At 32.7% G+C, this 27209-nt stretch overlaps 1 protein-coding gene across 8 annotated transcripts in view; it reads left to right on the top strand.

The window, feature by feature from the left end:
• The window catches only part of LOC143250810 (uncharacterized), a 222342-nt gene that overhangs the window by 66815 nt on the left and 128318 nt on the right, over positions 1-27209 (top strand). For 5 of the 8 annotated variants that reach the window (XM_076501840.1, XM_076501838.1, XM_076501835.1 and 2 more), the window contains 2 exons: positions 19435-19642; positions 22381-22445. In XM_076501840.1, coding sequence (XP_076357955.1) covers positions 19435-19642; positions 22381-22445 — 273 coding nt within the window. Of the gene's footprint in view, positions 1-18514; positions 18637-19062; positions 19343-19434; positions 19643-22380; positions 22446-27209 lie in introns of those variants that run through there. The other 3 variants (XM_076501842.1, XM_076501839.1, XM_076501841.1) reach the window with 3 other exon arrangements.

Below are 27209 nucleotides of genomic sequence, written 5' to 3'. Positions count from 1 at the left end.
CAGAATGGCCAGGCAGTTAAGGTGTTCGACTCGTAATCCGAGAGTCGAGGGTTCGAATCCCCGTCACAACAAATATGCACGCCCTTTCAGCTGTGTGATCGTTATAATATGACGGTCAATCCCACTATTCATTGGTAAAAGAGTAGCCAAAGAGTTGGCGGTGGGGGGTGATGACTAGCTGCCGTTCCCTCTAGTCTTACACTACTAAATTAGGGACGGCTAGCGCAGATCGACCTCGAGTATCTTTGCGCGAAATAAAAAAAACATATTTATTTATTTTTTAACATGAGGATAATGGCAGTTTAAATCTGTTTATATTATTAAGTGGTCGACGAGTATGTTAAACCATATTAAAACCTGATAATAATAAAATATGTTGCAAGGTAGTTATGCTAAATGTTAACCAACAGCAAATGAGTGGTTGTGGTAAATGTTAGCCAATGGTTACTGAGTAGTTGTGGTAAATGTAAACCAGTGGTTACTGAGTAGTTGTGGTAAATATAAACCAATGGTAACTGAGTAGATGTGGTAAATTTTAACCAATGGTTACTGAATGGTTGTGGTAAATGTTAGCCAATGGTAAGTGGGTGGTTGTGGTAAATGTAAACCAATGGTAACTGAGAATCAACATCTTGATTACTGCCGTTAAAAGTGTTACATGATGTATCCTATTACCCATTTAGTCCGATTTTTTAAAACATGTAGCATTTTGTGTGTAAAAAGTAGAAGTAAAAAACTCTTCGTTTAAAACGAAAAAGGAACATTTTTTAAGTTACAAGATTTATTGAATTAAGGATGCAATCCACAACTAGGAAATAACAAAATATTACGTTTTATTCATGTATTTAAAATATTAAACCTATTAGTGTAAAAATAGAAACGTCTTTAGACTTGTAAATAAAAAGTTCATCCTTTTTAAGTTAAATAATTCTTGTGCCCTATAAAGATTAACTCGAGCGGTTAATAAACTGAAATGTTATAAATATATATATATATATTGTTATCGTATCCTGTGAAACATGAAATTAACCATTAACCACACATCTGAACAATCTCCTTCTGTATAATGGAAGCTGCTTACACCACAAACCAAAGAATATATTGAGCACTATATTTCATGGTAGAACCTTCAAAAGTTCAACAAATGCCAAAGGTAAGTGATACGGAGTGGTTTCAGTGAATAATTCGATTTCTAGACATATGGCTGTGTTATATATATCTAAACCTAACATTAAATAACATCTGGTCTATCTGGAACTTTCCTGGACCTGCACAGCTCAAGTTTGTAAACAGAATAAGAACTGAATATTTTTTTAATAGACTTAACGTACAGATTTTTATAATACAAAGTCTTTTCAGTAAAAGTTCGATCAGCATTTAAATTTTTTTTTACCTATACTAAATAATAAGATACTAATTAATATATATTAAAAGCAGGATACCTAAATTTGAGGCGGATATGACTTTATTTAATGTTTTAGTACCGACTAATCTGTTTATTGTAATGTTTAAAGACTTTGGTAAAAGCTTATTGTTAAATAATTTATGTGATGGTATTTTTCTCTCAAATTAATAATGTATCATTCTATAGATTTGACATAAAATATTTTCTACTCATCTAAAAAGCTTTGTTTTCAATCTCGCACGAACCTACACGAAGGTTATCTACGCTAGCCCTCCCTAATCGATTAGTATAAGTCTACCGCCAACTCTAGGGGTATTTTTTTGCCAACGACAGTTAGGATTGACTGTCGCATTATAACGCTTCTACGGCTGAAATGGCGAGCATGTTTGGTGTGTGGTGGATTTGAACCCGCGATCTTCAAGAATACGAGTCAAGTTCCATAACCACTTAGCTATGCCGGGACCCGAAAAAAATAAGCATACCAGAGAAAATGTTATTATACCTCCTAGACATATCTTTTATATTTGATTAGACTTGTTTTATCCTAAATGGAGTTCTTTTTGCAAAGAAGTATGTAATGACCACCACGAAGTAGATTTCAATTCGAACAAAATAATAATTTACCATTATTACTAGTCAGTTATGAAAACATAGTTACATATCTGTGTACTGTCGCAGTAGTGAAAGTCTATGAATCATAATGCTAAAAAAAAGCTAGATAGAAGACATTAAAAAATCAATGAATGTTTGCTGACCGTCGACTTTAAACTAATGTTTGCACAGCTAAGTTCAATCTCTTCTCTGTTAACTCGTTTGAGAATTCCTTCCACACTTTTTTTTTGACATGTCATAATATTTAAAAACGGATCCGAAACCTTTAGGGAGAAACATATTTTGTCTTTCTATAAAATTGTGGTAAATTATTTATTGATCTTAAATAAGCTACTGAGATTAAGTATTAATCAATAAAGAATTTTCACTGTGCTGGGTTTTAGATTAATAGATTTCAGTTTTGTTACTACAGTTTCTTTCCTGATCAGTGAAGTGATGAAAATTGTCATTATTTGTATATTGTCTCAATATTTAATTAGATTTTTTTTACGTTAAACAACATTAAAGTATAGTATTCTCTCTTTCTATTATTCGACATACCCTATAGAAATAGCTTATTCGTTCGAAAACTATTACAGTTTTATGATCGCACTATAATTTGTACTTACGTTGCATATTTGATCTACAGAAAAAATTCACATAGTTTAGACTAAGGATTTTCTGTTATATTAATTTAAATAAAAATTTTGAAATTTCTGATTTAAAGTTGTTGTTCCACAGGGTACGTACGGAACATAACTTAACCCCAGATTTAACATTTTAAGTTCCGACTCGTATTGGCAGCTTTCTTTAATTAGAAGTTGAGATTAATTATGTATGTTGTTAAACTGTTGTGTCTGCAGATTCATTAATGTCAGAACCTTTCTTGTCAGGTTGTACCTAATTTAAGGATATATCAATATATCTTGCTTTTAGCTATTCCTGTCTTTAGGTATATAAAACTGTGAATGTTTTAAATTATTAAACCACAAAGATTTTGAAATTTTGTTTTGCAAAATATAATCAGTGTTATGGCGTGTAAAAACTAATCAGTTGCTAATTTCTACATGACTTGACGTTGACACTTTAACAAAATACGAACTTAGAGAGTTAATGGTTTGCGTCTAGTTTTCACGGAATTGTCCTCCGTATCTTGGAGCCATGAATTCTGTTGACTAGCCGTCTTTTCTGTACTCTATCAACTCAAAATTATAGACAAAGTCAGTGTGTAGCTTTGCGCAAACGTCTGAAACAGTCGAACGAAAGGAATATGAAACGCTGGGAATCACGTGATGTGTTGAAAATGACTACGACATTCTAATCTCCATGAAACCATATTACCTGTTTTCATGTTAAAAACGTTTATTTTATAGCTCTTAAACTGTAGTTTGTATGCATAAGGCGAGAGATAACTAAGCTTCGTGTCTTATTTTTCAGGAGGATAAAGTTCTCAAAATACGTATTTGTGATAATTAAATTATAGTGAACATAATTACACATGAACGTATGCGATAACATAATATTCCTCCGATTTTGAAATCATAATACAATTAGATAAACTTGTTAATTTCAATGTTATGCTGTTTATAATGAAAAGTTTATTTGAAAATAAGCATGAGATCAGTTGTATAGATAAGCATGAGATCAGTTGTAAAGATATGCATGAGATCAGTTGTAAAGATATGCATGAGATCAGTTGAAAAGATATGCATGAGATCAGTTGTAAAGATATTCAATAACGTTATTAAAGATGAACTGTGTTGTGAACATTCTCTTTAGGTGTATTGAATGATGGATTGGCATGTGATATATAAAATAACATTTCAAAAAATATTTCTTGTAAAGATTTGACTTTCTAAGTCTTTGTTCATGTTACACCAGTGAAAATGTATCCAGTTTTCTCTCCAAAATGTCACGGTTAAACTTTCCTTCAAAAGGTCATTCTTAGATCTGTTTTCAGAAATCCGTGGTAAAATTTATTCTTAGAAAGTTATTGTTAGTTTCGTTTTTAGAAAGCCGTTAGGTTGTTCTTAAAAAGTCATTGGTTTACGGACTTACAACGCTAAAATCTGAGGTTTGACTTCCCTTGGGCGAGTTTTGCTCTGAAACAAACAGTAGGAGAGTCGGTTAATTGTATTCTCAGTGAAAGTACTGTTGACCAAAAGCTAATGTTAATCTGTTTCAAAAATTCGTTGTTAGAACAATTCTCATAATCATCTTGTTCTTAAGGTCGTTGTTAGAACAATTCTCATAGTCATCTTGTTCTCAAAGTCGTAATTAGAACAGTTCTCATGGTCATCTTGTTCTTGAAGTCGTTGTTAAAACAATTCTCATAGTCATCTTGTTCTTAAAGTTGTTGTTAGAACAGTTCTTACAGCCATCTTGTTCTTAAAGTCGTTGTTTAATGTGTTATTATAAAGTCATTTATAATTTTCTAGTAAATATCTTTGGTGCATCTAATGAGCAGATGTGGCTATTAACAAAAATGCAACATTTGCTTAGAGAACAAAAATAGAATTTTCTTTGGTCTTAACGATCCTTGTGATTCCGTGTGATGTATATTTTATCTAAGTTTCGTCTCTGTAGCTTCAAAATTACGTATTTTTAAATACAATTTTCTCAATGAAAGTTCCCATTTCTCCCACTATATGTTTGTACAAACAGTGAAATTTAGCTTAATACTAGTATCAGAGTCTTACAATTTACGACAGATCACTTATGCAAAGCTTTTTTAAAGTTTTGGGTATTATTTTATTTTTATACACAATTTGCATTATTAATCGATAAAAAAGCTTTATTACATTTGTTCAAAATATATTGATTCCGGAAATTTTTATTATGAGTTATTCTGACTCTCATTAATAAGCAGTTGATCTAAAAAACGTAAGCTAATAATTCCACTTGAGCTTCTTCATTCCGTTGAACAAGAGAGATAGTTTAAGCTGTTGAAGATAACAGAACATTTATATTTCCTAATTGTAAAAGTCTGGGCCAGAAAGCAACCTTTAAATCTGTATATTGTTAAGTATAATATTATTTTATCAGAAAGGTAATTGTACCCCGGAATTTTGAAAACTGCAACAATGAAATCCGGGGCTCTGTACCCCGTAGTGGAAACAGTGAATCAGCCCATTATGTAGATTTACCGATAAACAAATTCCTTGTTGCAAAAAATCTTTCTGGTTGTCTAGTGGTAAGCTTGAGGGCTTTAAAATATTCAAATTATGCGATTGTGTAACTTTGTACTTGACAATAAATGTGTAACAATAAATACTTGCAGTACTAATAAATGTGTAATAATAAATACTTGCCTACTAATAAATGTGTAATAATAAATACTTGCCTACTAATAAATGTGTAACAATAAACACTTGCAGTAAGAATCTCAATTTTATGATTTACATAGAAGAAATAGTTTATTGTGAACAGTTCATGTAATTATAAATATAAAACTCATATTTATGTTTTAAAACTTGTGGTTTGTGGAGTTTTTGTAAGAAACTACTTACTTAACAAAGTTCAGTGACCTCTTCTCTGACATAATGGACATCAATCCTCTCTATTAGTAAAAGTTTTATTTTTTTATTGAGTTGAATTATTATAAAGGACTAGCATAACAATGTTTTTAGAATTTTGAATTTTCTTAATGGCGATAAAAAGAACTGAATGTTATTTAAGTAAAAACTTTTATCAGTCGTTTTCCATTTTGTGAATTGTAACCATAATCTTTTACGGGGTAATCTTTTGGGGTTAATTGAATGTTTTATTTTTAAACCAGATATCTTATTTTATAATGGCTTTTTTAAAATAAAGACTGTAAAAACTAAAACTGTTTTTAATGTTCCATAGATAATTAATGTGTGTATATTTAACATATTTATATTAATGATATTTATGTAGTTTTATTTTTGATGATGTTCGTAATATTATAAATAAAATACATTACTTCACAGTGGCACAGAGGCATGTATTCAGGCTTATAATGCTAGAAACCTGTGGTGGGTGGAGCACAAATATTCCACTACGTAATTTTGTGCTTAATCTACAAACAAGCAAGTTTAACCGTTTTATTAAGTAAGCCTAAAACAACCTACTATAAAGATAAGTTTTGTTTATTGTTAAACAATTGGCCTTTTGTGCTTTATTCAACACTGGTATCGAAATCCAATTTTAAGCGTCATAAATCCTAAAACCTACTGCTTGTTAGAAAAAAGAATGAATCAAGGTTTGAGGCTTACATTTAAGTATTTCTGAAGTATAAATTTGTATTTTAGTGTTTTTATTTTATATGTTTCAGGTGTAAAGGTCAGTGGTGCACGTTTTCAGTACTGTTTTGTCAGGCCAACAGAAACGATCATCGATTGTGCACGTGACTGACGTCATGTAGATGAGTCTATTTTCGCAGTTAATTTTCGAGCTCCTGATACTTTTAAAACTGTTGACTCTTTTCTTAAAAGTTTTATATTTACAAAAGTGACAATCAATCTCTTAGCGTGGATGGTATGGTGCTGCCGATTGGCTTCATTCCCTATATTTAGTAATTCAGGTTTAAGAACAGCAGCAAATGGTCTTAGCAGCTTTGCTTTAAACATAAAATAGAGTAAACTCAGTGTTCTGGTTATTTAACTTACACCAAGAGTAAAAACAATACTTCAAGTGAATTAAATTACCTTATTTTAAGGTTAAGCGCAATTACGTAACAAACTAAGTGTTTTCATTGTAAAAGAATTTTGTGTTATATCAATTTACCGATGTCGAAAGCAGTGTAAGAATCCATATATGGCAAGGAAATGATCTCCATTAAAAGTCACTGTTCCTCCTGTTGTCAGACGCGTTAGTTACATAAATTATGTGAAATGTACAAACTTTCACCTTCTCTGTATATTTTATTAAAATATAATTTCTGCCTCTGAGAGAAAAACACACACACACAAAAAGAGGTGTTATTGAGATAACAATTTCATTAGTTATTTCTGTCATAAACTTGTCATGCTTTAGGTTTAAAATAAACGTTCGATGCCCTCATCCATCAGTAGAAAGAATGTTGTCAGTGAATTTTTAATTATTCGTGCTTCGTTTAAATCGAGAAATATTAGTTTTAAGATCCTACTGCTGTGTTAGGCTCAAACATCAGAATATATAAATATTTTGCACCTTACTTTACTAAAGTATATATAACAGTATCATGGCCGCGCGACACTTGGTTGTTATTGTACTCACCTTCTGAATCTAAGGGTTTATGGCTCGCGTCCTGTTGCTATAGAAACTACTGCACACTTTAAATACTGTGTATGCACCATAAGAACGGAGATCAAATTACATTATTTGGTCAATCGATAGTAGACCAAGAGTTAGCGGTGAATGTGTAGATTAACTGTCTTTCCTCAGTCTATCACTTAAAAGCTGAGGACATTTATGCACAAATATCCCTTTTATAGTTTTGCTTGAATATTTAAAAACATAACAACGCCATTCCGCTCAGCATAATTTGTATTGTTTCGTATTCACTATTAAAATATTATCCTTATTTCGCCACATCATTTCCATACACATTTGTTGATGATTTCAATAAAATTCTGTAGTTTTGTTAGTCATGTTGAATTCAAGTACACACATATATACACAAGTGCATGTGTGTGTGTAATTGAATATATATATATATATATATATAAAACTGTCTGTTGTTCAGTTGTCATGTCTAGCTTCAACTGTGAAGCAATATTATTTTCAGTTTTAGTTTGTAATGTTTAACTGAACTTCCAAAATACCAATTTCTTCTTCCTGGTAAATCATATTTTGTTATAGTAATGAAAGGTTAACATGTTTACTTTTGTTAGTCATATCTGAGAGGTAAGACATTACATTTTCTTTCTGGTAAGTCATATTTTGTTATAGTAATGAAAGGTTAACGTGTTTACTTTTGTTAGTCATGTTTAAGGATTAAGACGTTACATTTTATTTCTGGTAAGTCATATTTTGTTATAGTAATTAAAGGTTAACATGTTTACTTTTGTTAGTCATGTAAGACATTACAATTTCTTTCTGGTAAGTCATATTTTGTTATAGTAATTAAAGGTTAACATGTTTACTTTTGTTAGTCATGTAAGACATTACAATTTCTTTCTGGTAAGTCATATTTTGTTATAGTAATTAAAGGTTAACATGTTTACTTTTGTTAGTCATGTAAGACATTACAATTTCTTTCTGGTAAGTCATATTTTGTTAGAGTGGTAAAACGTTGTGTTGTACTTTATTTTAATTTAAGTGCTAATACCCATACAAGCCATCTTGAGAATACAGTTAGGTAACACTTTTAACAGTTGTTGTGTCTTATTTATATTGTTGTCCAACTTAACTAGTTATAAAACATTCGTGATGACGAGAAACCCACTTGAATTGAAAATGTATTCTCAAAACGGCTGGTATAGGTATTAGCACTTTAAATAAAATAAAGTACAGAACATCGTTTCGACCTTCTTAGGTCATCTTCCGGTTAACAAAGAGAGGCTTACTCTTTAAGGTATTTTCTAAATAGTTAAGCTGGACAACAATGTGATGAAGGCTTAGTGTATACTGGAAGTTGAAATTCTTGACGTGTATATTTGCTACTCTAATTTCGAAATCATTTGTTTGAATAACAATGTCGCGTTTAATGATAAAATAACGTTATGACAATTTTGCTTTTACCTAGAGAAGAAAACAAAAACACAACATTTTAAATGTATTATGTTTACTTGTTTAAGATCTGAATTTAATCCAATGATACAGCATGCAAATAATAAAAAAATACAAACAGAATGCTTTGAAATTTTCATTTTCTGGTTTTTAGAACTTAGTCCAAAGTGTCGCTTTTATCGAAACTAATAATAAAAGATTGTGATTCATTGCTTTATGACTTGTTTAGCCAATAAAACGGCGCAACAAGATTCGTGTTAAATGAACTTGGAAATCCTGGTTATTACCTTATAAGACGAGGTAACTATATTTGTTTTGATTTAGAAGTTGTAAGTGTTGCAGGCTACATTAACGATAGATACGATTTTTTCTTCCTAATTAGGTGATTGAAGCAAGATTTATTTTAAGTAGTTTTATACTGGCAATAATGTCTATTGCGCCGATATTTATAGCCACACTTGGTAAAGTTGCTTCAAGCACGAATGGAATTTTCTATCCAAGTTCGTTATATATATCGTTAGAATAAACGTGCAAGCATAGGGTTCACCAGTGGCACCTAGCAATACGTGATAAGTAGAAAATGTCACCTGGTAATGCTTGAGAACTCCACCTAAGCTGACCATATTCAGCTATGAGCCTGTTTTAATGTTACCTGGCAACACGAGCCGAGTGAACTTCTACTAAAGGTCAGCTGTAACACAGCACAGAGAATACCGTTATCTGTTATTATATTTAAAAAAAAGAATATTATTTCAAATACAAGCACAAATTATTAGTAGCCCTAATTCATCATTATAATCTTCTTTCCTTCGAAATGAAGTCAGTATAAGAAACATACGAATCATTTCAAGACCTATGTATCAAGAAACTGACCTAACGCAAAGTTCAGATTACTTATGATGGATTCGCATCCCCGTCGCGCCAAACATGCTCGCCCTCTCAGCCGTGGGGGCGTTATAATGTGACGGTCAATCCCGCTATTCGTTGGTAAAAGAGTAGCCCAAGAGTTGGCGGTGGGTGGTGATGACTAGCTGCCTTCCCTCTAGTCTTACACTGCTAAATTAGGGACGGCTAGCACAGATAGCCATCGAGTAGCTTTGCGCGAAATTCAAAAACAAACAAACCAAAAACTTGTGATGGAGGTTTACAGACTTTTCTTGAAAGCATGTACATGTCTTAGTTTCTTTGTTTACGAATATAAAACTTATGCATGCAAAAAGTATATGACCAACGGCATTAATCAAATTTATTAAATTTACGTCGAAGATGCAAAACATACGTTATTGTACATGGTGAAGTAAGAGAGGCTTACTATTTAACGTCAGGCTGATCAAGGGATACAGAAATCGAGGCCTGATGCCACTCGACACCCTCAACGTTTTCAGCAGTGAACCTGTCAATAAGCGACCGACAATTCTGTCATTTGGTTGAAATAACTACAGAAAGCTTTAAATATGGCAGGTGCCCTCCCTCTGGTCAATACTTCAGATTTCGGGGCGGGTATATCGGAGCCCTGAGAGTTTCTGACGTGGGCTTTTATCACACGTACGTAAAAAGTACCGTTTGGGCTGATTGATAATTCCATTATTTTAGGATAGTAAAAGAAACGTATACTTAATGAACTGAGAGATCTTAAAGAATTTTATTATCGAACCAGTAAACCAAATTAATTCAAGCTGTTGTTGTTTTCTAATAAGCAAAAAATATTTGTTTAAGATTTTGTCACGTTTTCTAAAGAATGAAAATATCAAATTTCAACTTCTTTTAAGTAGCTTTAAGTCTTCGAGTATTTTTTCAATAGTCGTAATAAAGAGAGTGCGTTTTTATTTCTTATAGCAAAGCCACATCGGGCTTTTTGGTACGTCAACCGAGGGGAATCGAACCCATGATTTCAGCATTTTAAATCAGAAAAGACCCGTCGCTGTCCCACTAGAGCACCGTAGTAAAACCATATGGGAATGACTATGAAAATAAAATCAATACTAAACCTTACAGTTTACGAATAATAGATGAACTTTACTCATTTAGTTAAAAACAGAAGAAAAAGTTAAAGCTGGCAAATGTTAATAGATATGATGTTTTAAAAGTTTTCTGAGAAAAAATAAATCCAATTATTAAAATGAAGGAAATACACGTTTTCTTCACGTGTCTAATTATATAACTTGTAGCACATGAGATTATTTCACTTTAACAATCAATAATAAAATAAAACACATTGTAATTAATATAAAAAAATTACAGACACTTTTCTCAATAGCTCTAAAACTTTTTTATATTTTAAAACGAAATCTTTACACGATTAAGTGTAGGAAGTCCATTACTTCCAGGACTTTGTGTACTGTATGTGATCAGCATAGTACAGCGAGCTATAAAAACGGCTGTATATTCATCCACTCTGATGTTAGTACACCTGCCTGCAGTGACAGGTTATGAGGGTTTTCATACGCAGATACCACATTATTTCTCAAACCATATAAACATCGTTCATCGAAATACAACATTTACTGCTAGAAGCAAAAGTAAAACAATTTCTATTTTTAAATATTAAAATAAAAGAAAGTGTGTCGTCAGAATAATTATAATTAAACAAACATAAAAAAATGAAAAAGCAAAACTGGATTCGGCTCATTCCGTACAATAGAAAGTTGTGACTCTCGGGTTTACTACAATATAATGTTCTAGTTCTGTTACCAAAACTACGTAAAGAAACACAAGTAATGTATTTCAAATATTAATTTTAACTTCCGATCAGACCAAGATGTGTACTTAGAGTGAAACTAAAATAAACCAGGTAATGAAAATACTAACCAATTTAGCTTTTTTTAATTTCTACTTTTAAAGATTAGATTGTACAGTTCCATCAATTAGAAATACTTGCAGTTAACGATGTTTTCGGCCGTTATCACAACAATACCTTATCAAGTTCAACAACCTTAAGAGATTTATATTGGTCCTAAGTACATATATTAGGATAACCATGTAAAAAAATCTTTATGATAAAAGTGCATTAATAAAAATAAATACACTTAATTAAAGAGTAATGACATTTGGTATACTAAGTGGGCCCGGTATGACCAGATGGTTAAGGAGCTCGACTCATAATCCGAGTGTCGCGGGTTCGAATCCCAGTCGCACCAAACATGCTCGCCATCCCAGCCGTGGGGGCGTTATAATGTGACGGTCAATCCCACTATTTGTTGGTAAAAGAGTAGCCCAAGAGTTGGCGGTAGGTGGTGATGACTAGCTGCCTTCCCTCTAGTCTTACACTGCTAAATTAGGGACGACTAGCGCAGATAGCCCTCGAATAGCTTTGCGCGAAATTACAAACAAACAAACAAAACAAAACAAACATGGTGGAGAAAATAATAATCAGAGAGCAATTTAACTAGCAATTAAATATAACTTAATATAAGAACTGTTATACAGGTAATATTGTCCTCTGGTGGGACATTGGTAAATTTACGGATTTTGAACGCTAAAATCCTGGGTTCGATTCTCCAGGGTGAATATATCAGATAGCGCAATGTTGCTTTTCTCTGAAACAAACAAACGGTTATTATTTACTATCATGGAGTAGTCAGCAGGCTTTATATGTAGGGAAGTCTAAGATACTAAATAGACATAATACAAATATCCACGCTAAAAAATCAACGCTGGTAGAAAGTTTTACTCTAAAAGACGATCGCATCTAAATTACACTCGTTTCTTTACCCAACAAGCCCCAAGACAAGGTAAGAAACCATCACTAAGATACCAAACCAGAAAGTGACCGAATTACCAAACTTTCTTCTTCTTGTTTTAATCGATATAACTCTACAACTACCTTATCACTAAAGTCAATTTTAAACTAAATCGACTTTATGTTTCTCGGCAGTGCACGATGTCATCATTTAGTCATAATAACTAGAAGTAATTTAAAAAGCAAGCATACTTTTAATATAAATGATGTGGTTATTTCGCCTTGAAGTTAATTTTTTTACGGATTTTTTTTAAAAAAGCTAAAGTGGAGGATGAAACTGAAACTATCAGCAATAATAGGTGACTGTAACATGTAGAATTCTCAATGCTTTGTACGCTGTACAAACGGTGTTCTTAGGGAGTTAACCTGTATATTAGGTATGAGATAAATGAGTAAAACAAAATCAATAAATGTAATATTAAATTTTATTACACACATCTATAGATTTTACTAGCTTTCACTCAGCGGTAAGTCTACAGATTTACAACGCTAAAATCAGCGGATCGATTCCTCTCGGTGAGCACAGAAGATAGCCTGATGTAACTTTGCTATAAAAACACACACAACGGTAAAAGCGTCACGGAAGAGGTGATAAAAACATTTTATAAACGTTAATTGACGTAAGGATGACAGTGACACAAACAATGCAAACAAGAATATAGTGATAATAAAGCTATACAAAGATCATCCACACCTTACCTTAAGTATTAAAATTTAATATTATGCTGTAAAATACACGAGTACAAATTGGTTATGACGTCAGTTAAGTTGAGGTTTCATCCTACTTCAGTAACCTTTTCATATATTCATTTTAACGTTCATATCTGAAAATTCTGTATCATTGTAATAAAATATGGTTCATCAGTGGGACAGCGGTAAGTCTATTCGGGTTACGACTCTAAAATAAAGAGTTCGATTCCCCTCGTTAGGCACAGGAGATACTCCGATGTAGCTTTGCTATAAGAAAACACACACAACTCGAATACATGTTACTGACATGCTCGCCATTACTGCCATTAGGAGTGTTACAAAGTTACGATCAAGTTCACTATTCATTAGTAATTGAGTAGCCCGAGAGTTGGCCATATCTACCTTACCTGTAGTCAGTGCTGACTGAGTAACTTTGTGCAAAATTCGAAACAAACTCAATTTAGTTTACATAGGTAGTTCGAAATAAGAACCTAAATACTTCACAGCATAAATTTATTTATGTTTTGAGCAACATTTGTGTTAAGACTGAAACAAAATCAAACAGTGACATTTAACGTTAATAGATAAACTAAAAATAAAACAAAATTGGATAGTTGTCAAGGGTAACAAGGATTTTTACCCAGTCAACATATAAATGTAATTGTTTGAGATTGTCGAGCCCCCACTAACCTCGTAATGAAGCGTCTCATTGTTGAATTATATTTTTTAGACGTCGGGCAGTTTTTTTCCCTAAAGAGCACTGGGGAAAACATAAAAAACATCAAGTTAAAAAATATATGTTGGCTTATAGAAAGTTTTATCCCATCTTTAAACAGAACAAGAACTGTTTTTTTTCTTCACTTCGTAAGTATGTTTACAACAGTGATAAATTGTCTGGTTTTAATTCCAGATCTTTAGTAGATCAGCGAAAGGTTTCCGGACTTACAATGTTAAAATCCAGTTGTTCGATTTCCGGCGGTGGATAAAGCGTAGATAAGCCATTCTGTAGCTTTACACTAACAAAACACAACAGTCTAATTTCGATTGTAGTTAACAGGTGTGTTTACGTTATTTTAACGCATTTCTTGAATGATATAGAATATACTTATAATGTCTAAATTTGATATAAAACTGTAAATACAAGAACTAGTTCGCTATTGGCCGAGGAGCAACTCTAATCTAATGTTGCAATTAGAGAAAATATTTAACCTCGAGCCTCTTTATTTTACTGTCTTACATGTTTTACTGACTTCAAACTAAAGTTTAAATCTATCTGCTTATATATCTACTTCGATAGATAGATAGATGGATAGGCAGAGAAAAATGATATATGTAAAGTTTTACGATACGTAAAACGAGGTAGATCGGATCACTAAATGTCTAACGTTTCCTCACGTATGCTTGAGTCGCGTATATCGTATTTTATACAGTGTAGTGTTTTGATACAGTGTAGTGTATGTTCCCAATCCCTGCACATAAAACCCAAGAATCGATAAAAATTTCTTTTTCACTTCACTTTAGTTAACCGCGATATCTTTTAAAATATTCTGTTTAAAGACCCAGAACTATTAGTAGAACATAATCATTGATTCAAATGTTAACACATAAAAGGTAGGTGATTTCTTATAGCAAAGCCATATCGGGCTATCTACTGAGCCCACCGAGGGGAATCGAACCCCTGATTTTAGCGTTGTAAATCCGGAGACGTACCGCTGTAACACATAAAAATTTATACTAAAACGACTTGCGATACTTTATTGTATTTCTTTTAGGGTTAATGTTTAGAACAGTTCTAAGTTATACCTTTTGTACATCAACTAAGTACTGCAATATAATACTGGTTACAAAGTAATACAAAGAAGAGGATAAAACTAATTTGCCTCAACTGAAAATAAAACTCACATTGAAATAACGTCGTATACCATTTCATTTTTTCTTCCTTGTATTAAATGTTATTTTATACCATTTAAATGTTATCTTTTAATTATTAAGTGTAATTTTATACTATTCAATTTCTTATTATTACCAAATGTCTTTTCATGTTTATTTTTTCTTATTACTAAATGTGGCCAACGGTAAGTTTAAGAACTTAAGAAGCTAAAATAAAAGACTCGATAACCCGGAGTGGACCATGAGCTGAAAGTCCAGAGTGTAGCTTTTCACAAAATAAATAACACCAATTACAACAGATTTTCTAATTATTATTAAATTTTATTTTATAGTATTTAAATTTGTATTACTATAATAAAATATCATGTCAGGTTATTTAGCCTGTTTATTACTGTTTTTAAATATTGATTTTCAGAATTTATTATTATTATTATTATTATTATTATTATTATTATTATTATTATTATTATTACCAAATATCATGTTATAACCTTACCTGTTTTCCTATTTACTTTAAATGTCTTCTTATAGCATTTATTTGTTGTTTCTTTGTATTAAATGTCATAGCATGTTTTCGTTATTACTAAATGTGAAATATAATGTCTATGGAGCATGTCTTCGTTATTATTAAGTGTGAAATATAATGTTTATAGAGCATGTCTTCGTTATTATTAAGTGTGAAATATAATGTTTATGGAGCATGTCTTCGTTATTATTAAGTGTGAAATATAATGTTTATAGAGCATGTCTTCGTTATTATTAAGTGTGAAATATAATGTTTATGGAGCATGTCTTCGTTATTACTAAGTGTGAAATATAATGTCTATGGAGCATGTCTTCGTTATTATTAAGTGTGAAATATAATGTTTATAGAGCATGTCTTCGTTATTACTAAGTGTGAAATATAATGTCTATGGAGCATGTCTTCGTTATTACTAAGTGTGAAATATAATGTTTATGGAGTATGTCTTCGTTATTACTAAGTGTGAAATATAATGTTTATGGACCAATGACGATTACAACTGAGATGGAAATTGCGGTTTTTCGCTTTGTTTTCTTCAAATTCTTTGCAAATTTCATCTGTCCATTTTCATCACTTGAAGACGTTGATGAAAAATTTTGAATGAATGAAAATCGTGACTAATACTAGATTTTAGTATTCAATTAAATGCATTCAATTAAAGTTAATGTATGGCCAGTCAAGGAATTTACATTCGTGATAAGAAAGAAATTTAAACAGCTGTGCTTGTATTCCATTATCATATTGTAGAAACGAAAATGAAGGGTAACGTCTTAGTTTACACACACACGCAAAACAGAGTTTGGTTACGTCCATAACAGTTCGAGTAGAGTTAATTTTCTCGGTGATCTTCAGAGCCAATTAGAAAACAAATGAACTAGCAAGAGCTTCCTGATTCACGACCTCCAACCTTAGAGCTGAGCGTGCTGTATATTGCCTGATAAAGCCTTAGTGTATGTAATTGACAGTCCACGTGAGCCCAGTATTACACGTTGAGACGAAGGAAGATCACTTACCTTCAGGGCCAAACTTCTGTAAATTCAATCAGCTTCACTCAAGTACATTACAATGTAGTTTCAAGTTCTAAACAGCGAAAGTATATTCAGGCAGTATGGTTATTTTAGGGACTAATGTTTAATCATTGAATAAATTTTCAAGAAAGCTACATTTAACTTCATCGAGCTCTTCGAAACGTTGCTAGTTTAAATTAAATACTACGTACACGATATTCTCTGAACAGAGACATCTACAGTAACATATGAAATTTGTCAGAATATTGATATATTCGTATAGTGCGTTATGACCTAACAACTATATGTGTAAATAACACAGACAATGTCGTTTTAATGGAAAAAGCAAGCACTTAAGAGCCTTGATTTTATATCAACCCTCGTCAGTTATTAATGTTTTGCTGCCCAGTCCATCATAAAATGAGTTTATAATACTTACTGTTCATGCTATTTTGCTTTGCCCCCCGTTAATACAGCGGTAAGTCTACGAATTTACAACGCTAAAATCAGGGGTTCGATTCCCCTCGGTGGGCTCAGCAGATAGCCCAATGTGGCTTTGGTATAAGAAAAAAACAAACATATTTTGTTTTGTATTATCTGATGCGTCATAATTAAAACCATAATTCAACTTTTTCATGTGTTCATTTGAACAATATCTAATCAAAAACATCTTAGGGGTTAAAAAAGTGTAGCCAAGAAAAGAATTCAAAGTGCGGCATGAAGAAATGAAATACAAAAAAAATGGTAGTACAAAAAATGGCAATACATAGAGCAAAGATATGACTTTTACAGCAAATATTTGTTGATTTAGCTAACCAGGACACGGTTTTTGTTCAACTTGGGGCGTGATGTTGGGTAAAACAAAAAACAAGGCTTAGCTAACTTGTGAATTAATATTTTCTGTAATATTCTTATCAATGCTACAAGTATAGCTGTCAGTTTGGTCACCAATCCTTTTCTGGCCGTACCTTTTTCACACCTAAGGCGTTTTTGATTATATACCACGACTTGTCAAGACACGCCAACAAACTACAGCAAGTAAGACAGTGGCACTCGATAGTAACCGATATTAGCTATAATATCGCAACCCTATTATGTGGAATAAATCTATATTTTACTGAACCAACATGATACTTAAAATATATGGTTGTAGTTTTTACACTCTAAAATAGCATTAATAACCTTTTTTATAGTAACTCCATGGAATGTAGATTAACAGTTTCTTGTTATCACCCGGATACACTTGATACAGAATAGCAAGCATCATTATTTACGTCAATATCATGTAACGCTAAACTTTCTTTAATTAGCAGAATTTTATTAAATTTTACAAACTGTGCTTAGAAGTTGGTAATGAATAACAAATAATAACCGTCCACTCGTATGATTCTTTTGAAAACTTGAACTGGGAACTACTAATGTAATTTGCTTGACCTAACCAATAATTATGCATCTGTACGAGCTTTCACCCTAAAGTTTTGCCATTCCAAATCAGCTGTCTTTAATCTGAATTACAAAAACAAAAAAAAACTCTCTATGTTTACTCTTAAGTGAAGTTATCATACGCACTTTAGACCTATAGTTCACGTGAACTTTTGCGTAGGCGTACGCAAACATTTCGATGAAATTTGAACGATTTTGTTAAATAACTTGTGGCTTTTACTTAGACCAAATTTAACATATGATTGTATAAATGGCTAGTTAAATCTAGTTTAAAAAAAAGCTGTTAAAGTCACAATCTCGAAATTTGTTTGATACAGTTATTCCTTCATACATTCTGCAAACACCTTTCACTAAAGTTTTCGCTAAATTAACTTTGAAAGTTTTGATGATAAATCTATGAGAATGAGCTATGAAGAAATTTGATATGTGATATGCACGCATTAAATCTGCATCGTTGGTTAAATGTCCAAGAAATATAAACAAGGCTCATGTTGACGCTCAGTTGTGAATTCCACATTTAAGAATTTACTCTTTAAGTTAAGTACCGCGTAGTTTTGTTACTAAAAAAACTTGTGAATGCTTCTCATAAAAAGTTTTTTTAAAAATCGATGTAACCTATTTTTCAGCTCCTGTTTTGTCAAAGTAATATAAGAAGAAATTGGCTATAGCTGACGTAAGTTTGGATTCTATACTCGTCTGCTAACATGAAAATAAGAAAAACCATTAAGCAAAAAACGTGATTTCAATATTTCAAAATACATTAATTTACAGATTTTTTAACAAACTGATTTCCAAAAGGTCTTAAATTTGGATCTGCTTATAACATCAGGTCAGTTGTAACAGTATTATTGTGTATAAGTGTACATCTACAATTTATTAAGAAAGATTTAATTTCTATCTTAAGCGCAGTTTTTATAGAGGTGAAATGTGGTATTAAATTAGGTATCAGATTAAAAACTTATTTCATTTACAACTTGTAATTCCTGGTAATAAGTAGTCGTGTTTCGTCTACACATTCGCTTGTGGCACTGAGAAGGAACTGTGGGCTCCACACGGTTTTCCACTGATACGAACGAACCCCGTCTTCCACGACCTAAAAATTCTTGAAGTATTAGATGACAAAACGTCACCATGTCAGAGAACACCTCTTTGCTAATTGATGTTGCTGTGAATGAACAACAGCTAAGGGTTCCAGATAGTCTGGTGACTGGTACCATGAAGATGATTTTAAACCAACAGAATTTGCTAAACTGTAAACTTGTGCTAATGTTTCAAATTAGATTTATTTGCTTTTACACATAAGTGGCTAACACCCAGTTGTAGTAGTGAATTCGTCACTCATATACTGCCAAACAAACTGCAAGAAAAATTGATTTTGTGTGTGTATTATTTAATGAAAAAGTTACAGATAATTACAGTTTGTTTTTTTTCAACTCTAATATAATCTTACTCATTTGTGTTCTTTTAACAGTACAACTGACGTCATCAGAGAATGTTGAACTACCGTTAGTGGTAACATCATTTCCACCGGGAAACTTTACAGTATACCCCTCGTCGGCCGTGCCTTGCATACAACTAAACAGATCGTTAACTTCAACAGTGCTCATAACTCTCAAGACAGAGTTTAATCTCAAATGGCTTATGCCACTAAACACTTCAGAAGACATCATACGCCTAAAGTAAGTAACTACCTTATTGAAGTTCTCTTATGCTACTATGGAAACAAGTTAAAATGCACCGACACGTGCAAAACTCAAGATTTCTCATCTTGGTATAAATGTATGAAGCTAAGAGGTCTTTCTTTGATCAGAAATATTACTTTACATAAAACTGAAAGGACGGTATGTTTGAGTATAGAGGTTTCTTATCGGCACTAATACCCAATATCAAATTCTGTTACTTTTCTCGTTGGTTAAGAATACAGAGATTATGGGTTTTATCAAATTTCTAGCGAGTTTGTACTGACAAAAAATTAGGTTTCGTATCCTGACTGATTCAGGCGTCGTAAAGAGCATCTTTTGCTGCACTGTACTTATATATTATTTAATCAATAAAGCATAAAACTTACAAATAGCAATACCCCCAACCCACTAGTGGCTCACACGTATCAGTTTTCAATACCCGTGTTTGGCGGAATACGGATGGTATATTATGTAGCTTTGCGCTTAACAACAAAAAACCAGAAAGTTTTATTTTTCTCAACAATAAACTCGAAATTTTCTTACACGTGGAATGATTTAAATCACTGAAATTAGGTTTGCTGTTGATGGCTATTTATTTCATAAAACCCCTACAGATACGCAAATTAAACACGAATATTTAGGAAAGTGGAAATTATTAGAGTGTGACTATATTGCGGTCTTCAAAAACGGTTCTGCTTTATAAGAGCCCCAGACAGAACATCTGAACGATAAGTAACTTGTTATAAATAATTATTCGTATCATCAATGAATATGTTTTGATAGAGTCCTACGCGCAAGTGCTTAACGACGAAACTGAGTTAGGAACTTTTAGAATTATTGTGACTTTTACTTCGCTTTCTGCAGTTCTTGATTATTTATTTTGCTAACATTTTCGCGTTTAACATGGACAGATCATGGAGTAGAAAGGTGAAAAGAATTCTTTGGCCACAGCATAAAAACCTATAACTACAAAGTGCATAAGTTTTATTTTTTCACAGTTTTTGTTGTTGTGTGGGAGAATAAATTTCTAACCTGTACTTATTACATTTCTTTTCTTATAATTACTTGTTTACAAAATGTAATTATTTGTTTCTCTCCAATGAACAATACAATTAGGTTTATTTTTTAATGAAAATATTGGAAAATACACGAATTAATGTATGGTAGAAATTAATTCCTTTTTTAATAGGAGCACTTCTATTTTGAGTACGAAAATGCACGTGCTACCAGGGTATTAAAAGAAGACATATAAACTTAACAGCTCGAGCCATATAACTAAAATTAGATGTAGTACGTGCTTTCTATGCAGTTTTGAGGCTACAGTTTCAGTTTTTGAAAACTTTCTTTCATAGTGTTTTAGTACTTTTATTGAAATCCTGCAACGCCTGTTTTAAACACTGATGATAGAAAAATTAGAACGTTGCTATTTATATTAATGAACATATAGTTTCGAGAAGTATAGAGCATGTACAATTATAGAAGAATAACCTTCAGTATGATTATTATCTCAGAAATGTTATTCATTGAAGTTTGTGGTGAAGAGGGAACAAAATATTTAAATAATGAATACAGAGGAAGTAAACTATCAAGTGAAAAAAAGTAACATGTAGGATGTCTGAAGATGACCTAAGAAGGTCGAAACGTTCTTCTCTGTTTTATTAATCAAACTGTTAAAACCCATACCACCCATCCTGAGACACATTTTTACTTCAAGTTGGTTTCTCGTCATTAGGGTGTCTTAAAACTCTGTACTCATAATCATTCTATTGATTATAATTGGCATTTGTTTATTTATTTGTCAGATAGATTAATATTTATATAATGGATGACTATACATATCACAAAAACGTATGTATGATATTTGTTAGCACGCTGATGGCATGCAACTTGAACAGTTGTTAAATTTAAGACTAAACGTGGATTTTGTCTACGAGTATGAACCTTTGAGACACGCATTATCTTACAACTGGTTAATTTCGATCCACTGTGTTGTTCTTTAAGTTCTATTCACAACACGTTTGTCCCACTAAGATATATTTCATTTTTTCTCTGCTTAGTTTCTTCCTTATATTTCTTTTTCTGTCTTAAAAGTTGAAAGCCAATCATGTTTGGTTTTGATTATTTGATTAACATTAACGTTTTTTGAAGGTCTGAAGATGCTAACTTACCTCTCTCATTCTTTTCCTTTAAACGTAACATTCAACAAAAAATACTATTTTTCCTTGATTGTGAAGTTGTATGTTTTGTTTTGACGTCATGCGATAAGAATCTCTACAGTCATTCTTAATAAGCACGTTTGAAAATGTGCAAAAGGAAATTTTCGAAGCTTACGTATCGAGTCAGCCAGTCATGAATTTGTTTTGTTGTAAGTTCCACCGGCTTAGAAATTGTCGTGATTTTAATAGTCCGTCCACGACTCATTTACACAACCTACACTCCATAGTTTTATTGTAAGTTCCACCGGCTTAGAAATTGTCGTGATTTTAATAGTCCGTCCACGACTCATTTACACAACCTACACTCCATAGTTTTATTGTAAGTTCCACCGGCTTAGAAATTGTCGTGATTTTAATAGTCCGTCCACGACTCATTTACACAACCTACACTCCATAGACATCTTGGAGTTGATAAGGAAACGTCTGAACAACTGGAATGTGTCCATTATTCTGACATATTCGATTTCTTGATGTCTGTCTAAGTCACTAATAATTTATAAGTTTGTGTGTTTCCTCTAGGGTTGTTCATCAGGAGCTTGCTGATAATTGGATGTTATCAAGAAGCTGGCAGTTTCGAAAGAATGGTAAGTTACATAATTCTTGGCTCTAAGGCAGAGCAACTTGTTTTCCTTGGAAAAGAGAGACGTGGTTTCATAGAAAATAAAGAAATCAGTAAAAGAGGCTCGCTAGGACTATTTATCTCTTTCCAAACAACTCTTTAGTATCTTTAATTTAGTGCACTTAAATAACTTGTTGGGTTTCTCTGACGGATAAATATAATGTTGTATCTGTTATTCCAAGAACATATCTATTTGAATAAAAACATTAAATGAGTACAAGTTTAACATTATCCAGATGAAGTAAGTACTAAACTCATTATTAGTTTTGGTAAACTTAAAAGAATTGACTCATCTAAAAGATTCAGTCAAAGACAGTAGTTTATTGGCAAGTGGCAAATGAAATGGTAGAGTAGGTTTTACGTTTCTTTGTTACATTAATTCACAGTATTGGTGATGAAAGGAAAAGCAAAGTATATTTTTTACTAGTTCCAACGACTTACGTATACATTAAATTAACGACAAATTTAAACCAAAGTAAGTCAAACCTAACATTATTTTATATAAATACGTTTTTGTGACTCAAGTAGATATAAAAAAACGGTAAGGGCAAAAGTAAGTCAAATATAATACGATTTTATATAGATAAGTTTCTACAACTCAAGTAGATATAAAACTTACACTTTTATGATTCAAGAACAAACATACAACTTAAACTTCTTTCGTTCTTTTAAAAAAAAATTCTTAGTGTCTTGTTTTAGAATATTGCAGATGAAAAATAACTGAAAGCGCCTATAATGGTTTAGGTGAGACATAAAAAACATTGAAAAAGACTGATGTCTCAAATTCTAGCTTTAATGTTTTGACTTAAAATATTTAAGTGTTCCAGAAAACTTATTTTAAGGTGATATTAAAAGCATGTTGCTCTTAGTGTCTCATCTGGGAATATTTCAGGCTAGTGTAGGACATTCTCAGTTCTACCTATTAAGTACAAAAAGTCGTTTATGAGTTCTTGTAAGTCTAGATTGTTTTGTGTTAGCTCTTATCACTAATCGTCATAAATATTTTATCAGCCTTAGTCCAGATAGGCTTTTCATCGTTTCTTTTTGGGCTTGAGACATAGTTGAAAGGTATTCTGTAAGTTCCATTTGGCAATACAGATAGGTCTTCTGTAAGTTCCATTCCGTAATACAGATAGGTCTTCTATAAGTTCCATTCCGCAATGCAGATAGGTCTTCTATAAGTTCCATTCCGCAATGCAGATAGGTCTTCTATAAGTTCCATTCCACAATACAGATAGGCTTGTTATAAGCTCTCACATCTAAATTTATTCTGTATTAAATCTTTTTAAAAGTAGAAATATGTCTTTTATCAGTTTTCTCAGGTTCAGACATATTCTTAACCAGCTCCCTTTGGTACAAAACAATCCTTTATCATCTCTTTTCAACAAAGCAGATATGTCTTTTACAGGTCATCTAATGAAACTTTTGCATATAACACCGAAAATCAATAATTCGTGATTCTATATCTATCTGGAAAGATTAATATTCTTCTCTGATAGATTGTTTAGGCAGAGTGGTCATCATGAATATTATTAGCCACTGTTTATTCTAAACCGCATAAAAATAGATGTGTGGAAAACCAAGATCACAACTCTTTATCGAATATTTTCAACTTTGAATATTCTATGTTGGCACAATTAACTACAATAGAAAACAAAGAGTTGCTTGACCGCCTGGTGCTACAAATTAATGTGAAGTAATAAGTGAATCAATGCCAACAACTTAATTAAGTGGTCACCTCAAAGGTCGGATTTATTTGTTTGTTTTTTATTTCGAGCAAAGCTACACGAGAGTATCTGCGCTAGCCGTCCCTAATTTAGCAGTGTAAGACTAGAGCGAAGACTGTTAGTCATCACAACCCACTGCCAAATCTTGGGCTACTCTTTTACCAACGAATAGTGGGATTGACCGTAACATTATAACGCCCGCACGGCTGGGAGGGCGAGCATGTTTAGCGCGACGCGGGCTCGAACCCGCGACCCTCGGATTACGAGTCGCACGCCTTACGCGCTCGGCCATGCCAGACCCTTGATATGAGTTTAACAGAAAATAACAACCATTACGTTTACCTTTTAGCTTTACGTTTTTATCTTTCAACTCTAGAAAACCAATAGAATGCTAAAATAACATCAGTTATGCTTGGAAAATTTTCTTTCAACTGGGCGTAATGTGTTTTTTTCTACCGCCCTTGCTTTGCTTGTCAGAACACTTTGCAGCTTCTTACGATGCTTCAGCACAAATCCATTACAAAAAATCAATATTTGTGTTTCTCGTACACAAAACGTATGTATGAAAGGAGCACATGTTAGAAGAATAAAACAAAAGCCAGATGAACTTATTTCTATACTTTCTGATTCTCTATCAGTCATTAATTAGTCAGGAACTCCGTAGACAGCTGAAGGAAATGGATGGGGTCGGAGTTCTCTCAACAAAAGTAAATTATAGGAAACCTAGCATTGTTAAATGTTGTGAAACCAGAAGACAAGTGTTAATTATTTTATCACAAATTTGCAAAATAACTTTGCGAGGGTCTAATGGTCTAGGAAACTATAACTATTTGCCCAATGCAGTTACATTTGTGTCTGCGTTTATGTTACGCAATGATGTCTGACGACGATGTGCCAATTTAGGCTTAATGAGAACACAGTTAACTCTGATTATAAAAAAAATATATAATTATAAACTGTAGGAGTCCTGGAGATCAGTGTGGTGAATTCTTAAATAGACACAATGTGTTTTACTAAGAAGCAACTATTAAACATTATAACATTCACAGTGCATGCCTTATGTTTGTTTTTGAATTTCGCGCAATGCTACACGAGGGCTATATGCGCTAGTAGTTCCTAATTTAGCAGTGTAAGACTGGAGAGAAGGGAACTAGTCACCACCATCTACTGCCAACTCTTGGACTACTCTTTTACCAACAAATAGTGGGATTGACCGTCATATTATAATGCCCCTACGGCTGAAAGGGTGAGTATATATATGTTTGTTGTAACGGGGATTCGATCCCGCGCCCTTGGATTAGGAATCGAGTGCCTCAACCACCTGACCATACATACTTTATGAGATAAATGAAAGGATGACCACTTTTTGACAGTTTCAGGTCCTAAAATACATATCATCAACTTAAGATATACAACAATACATAAAACGTGACAAACATTTATTAATTTACACCAAAGTGTCGTGTACATTTATTTAGAATAGTCAAAAGTCATTTAACAAACCATAAAATACTTATTCATGTATATCTATGAAAACATAAAGAAGCTGATAAAAAGTACACATTCATCAACTAAAAGGGGAAAACATTTGACCAAAACGCAGTGTTACATTTACCAAAACCCCATAAAGTTAAAAAAAAAGTATGTATATACAATTATCAGGGACCGAGAGCCGTCTAGTGATTAGCAAGTCCACCTGTAAATCCGTGGATTCATGGTTTGAGTTCCGTTGCCAAACAAACGTTTTCCGCATTTTGAGTGCCGTAGGTATATGATAAGTACAACGGTCAAACCACACTTTCTGGTCAGACAAGAGGAGCCTGAGAAGTGGCTGTGAGTGTTTTTGGTTGACTGCCTTCTCTCTAGTTTATTAATTCAAAATTAAGAACTGCTGTGTGCAAATAACCCTCTGTATAGTTCGCACGAAACCTTTTTAACAAATACTAATCAAAATACAAATAATTATTTAGTTAAAACAGTTACAGTCATTTACAAAACAAAAGAAAAAATAATTAAACACGTAGAAAATTTGATTTAAATGACAGGCACCTTTACCAAAACAAGTAGGCCCGGCATGGCCAAACGTGTTAAGGCGTGCGACTCATAATCTGAAGGTTGCGGGTTCGCATCCCCGTCGCGCCAAACATGCTCGCCCTTTCAGCCGTGGGGGCGTTATAATGTGACGGTTAATCCCACTATTCGTTGGTAAAAGAGTAGCCCAAGCGTTTGCGGTGGGTGGTGATGGCTAACTGCCTTCCTTCTAGTCTTACACTGCTAAAGTAGGGACGGCTAGCACAGATAGCCCTCGAGTAGCTTTGTGCGAAGTTCAAAACAAAAAAGCAAACCAAAGCAAGTAAAGTAATACTTGTGGGTATAATAGACTATTAGATAAACCTATTACGTGTATATCTTGTAGTGTTGTAGAAAGAAACGATGTTCAAAAGAATATCATTCGACGTTTACCAAAACAATGGCGGATAACCATTACCTTTCTTGTTACTGGGCACTCACTGGTTGGCTATTTGATGAAGCTCCGGATTTCGGATTCGGAAAGCTGAGCTCAAAATAATGGATTCCTAAAATTTTCAATTATCGTAAAAAAAAAATGTTACTGCATTATAAGAAGTGACAGTCAATCCCTTAGTGTGGGTGATCAGTAGTAGGGTGCTGCTTACTGATTGCTTTCCGTAACTGTGATCTTAAGTTCAGAATTTAAGACGAGGGAAGATACCTTATTAGCTTTGCCACAAATACAGAATGCTATTATAATATCAATCAATTGATATTAATACATAACAGAAAATGTAACGTAGTTTGTGCATTATTCTATTGTTATAAAGATAAGATGAAGCAACAATAGGGTCACGCGAAGCAATAAGCATCCAGCAACAATTTTTCAAGCATCCAGCGATTATAAACAGAATTTTTTCAATGCGTATTCGAAGTATTTAGATTATAAACAGAAATGTTGGTGTGGATCTGTAGTAATTAGATTATAAATA

This window comes from Tachypleus tridentatus, chromosome 5 (assembly GCF_004210375.1).
Source record: "Tachypleus tridentatus isolate NWPU-2018 chromosome 5, ASM421037v1, whole genome shotgun sequence".
Classification (NCBI taxonomy): Eukaryota; Metazoa; Arthropoda; class Merostomata; order Xiphosura; family Limulidae; genus Tachypleus; species Tachypleus tridentatus.
Note: the sequence above shows the minus strand (reverse complement) of the source record. Positions and strands in the feature narration are given on the sequence as shown.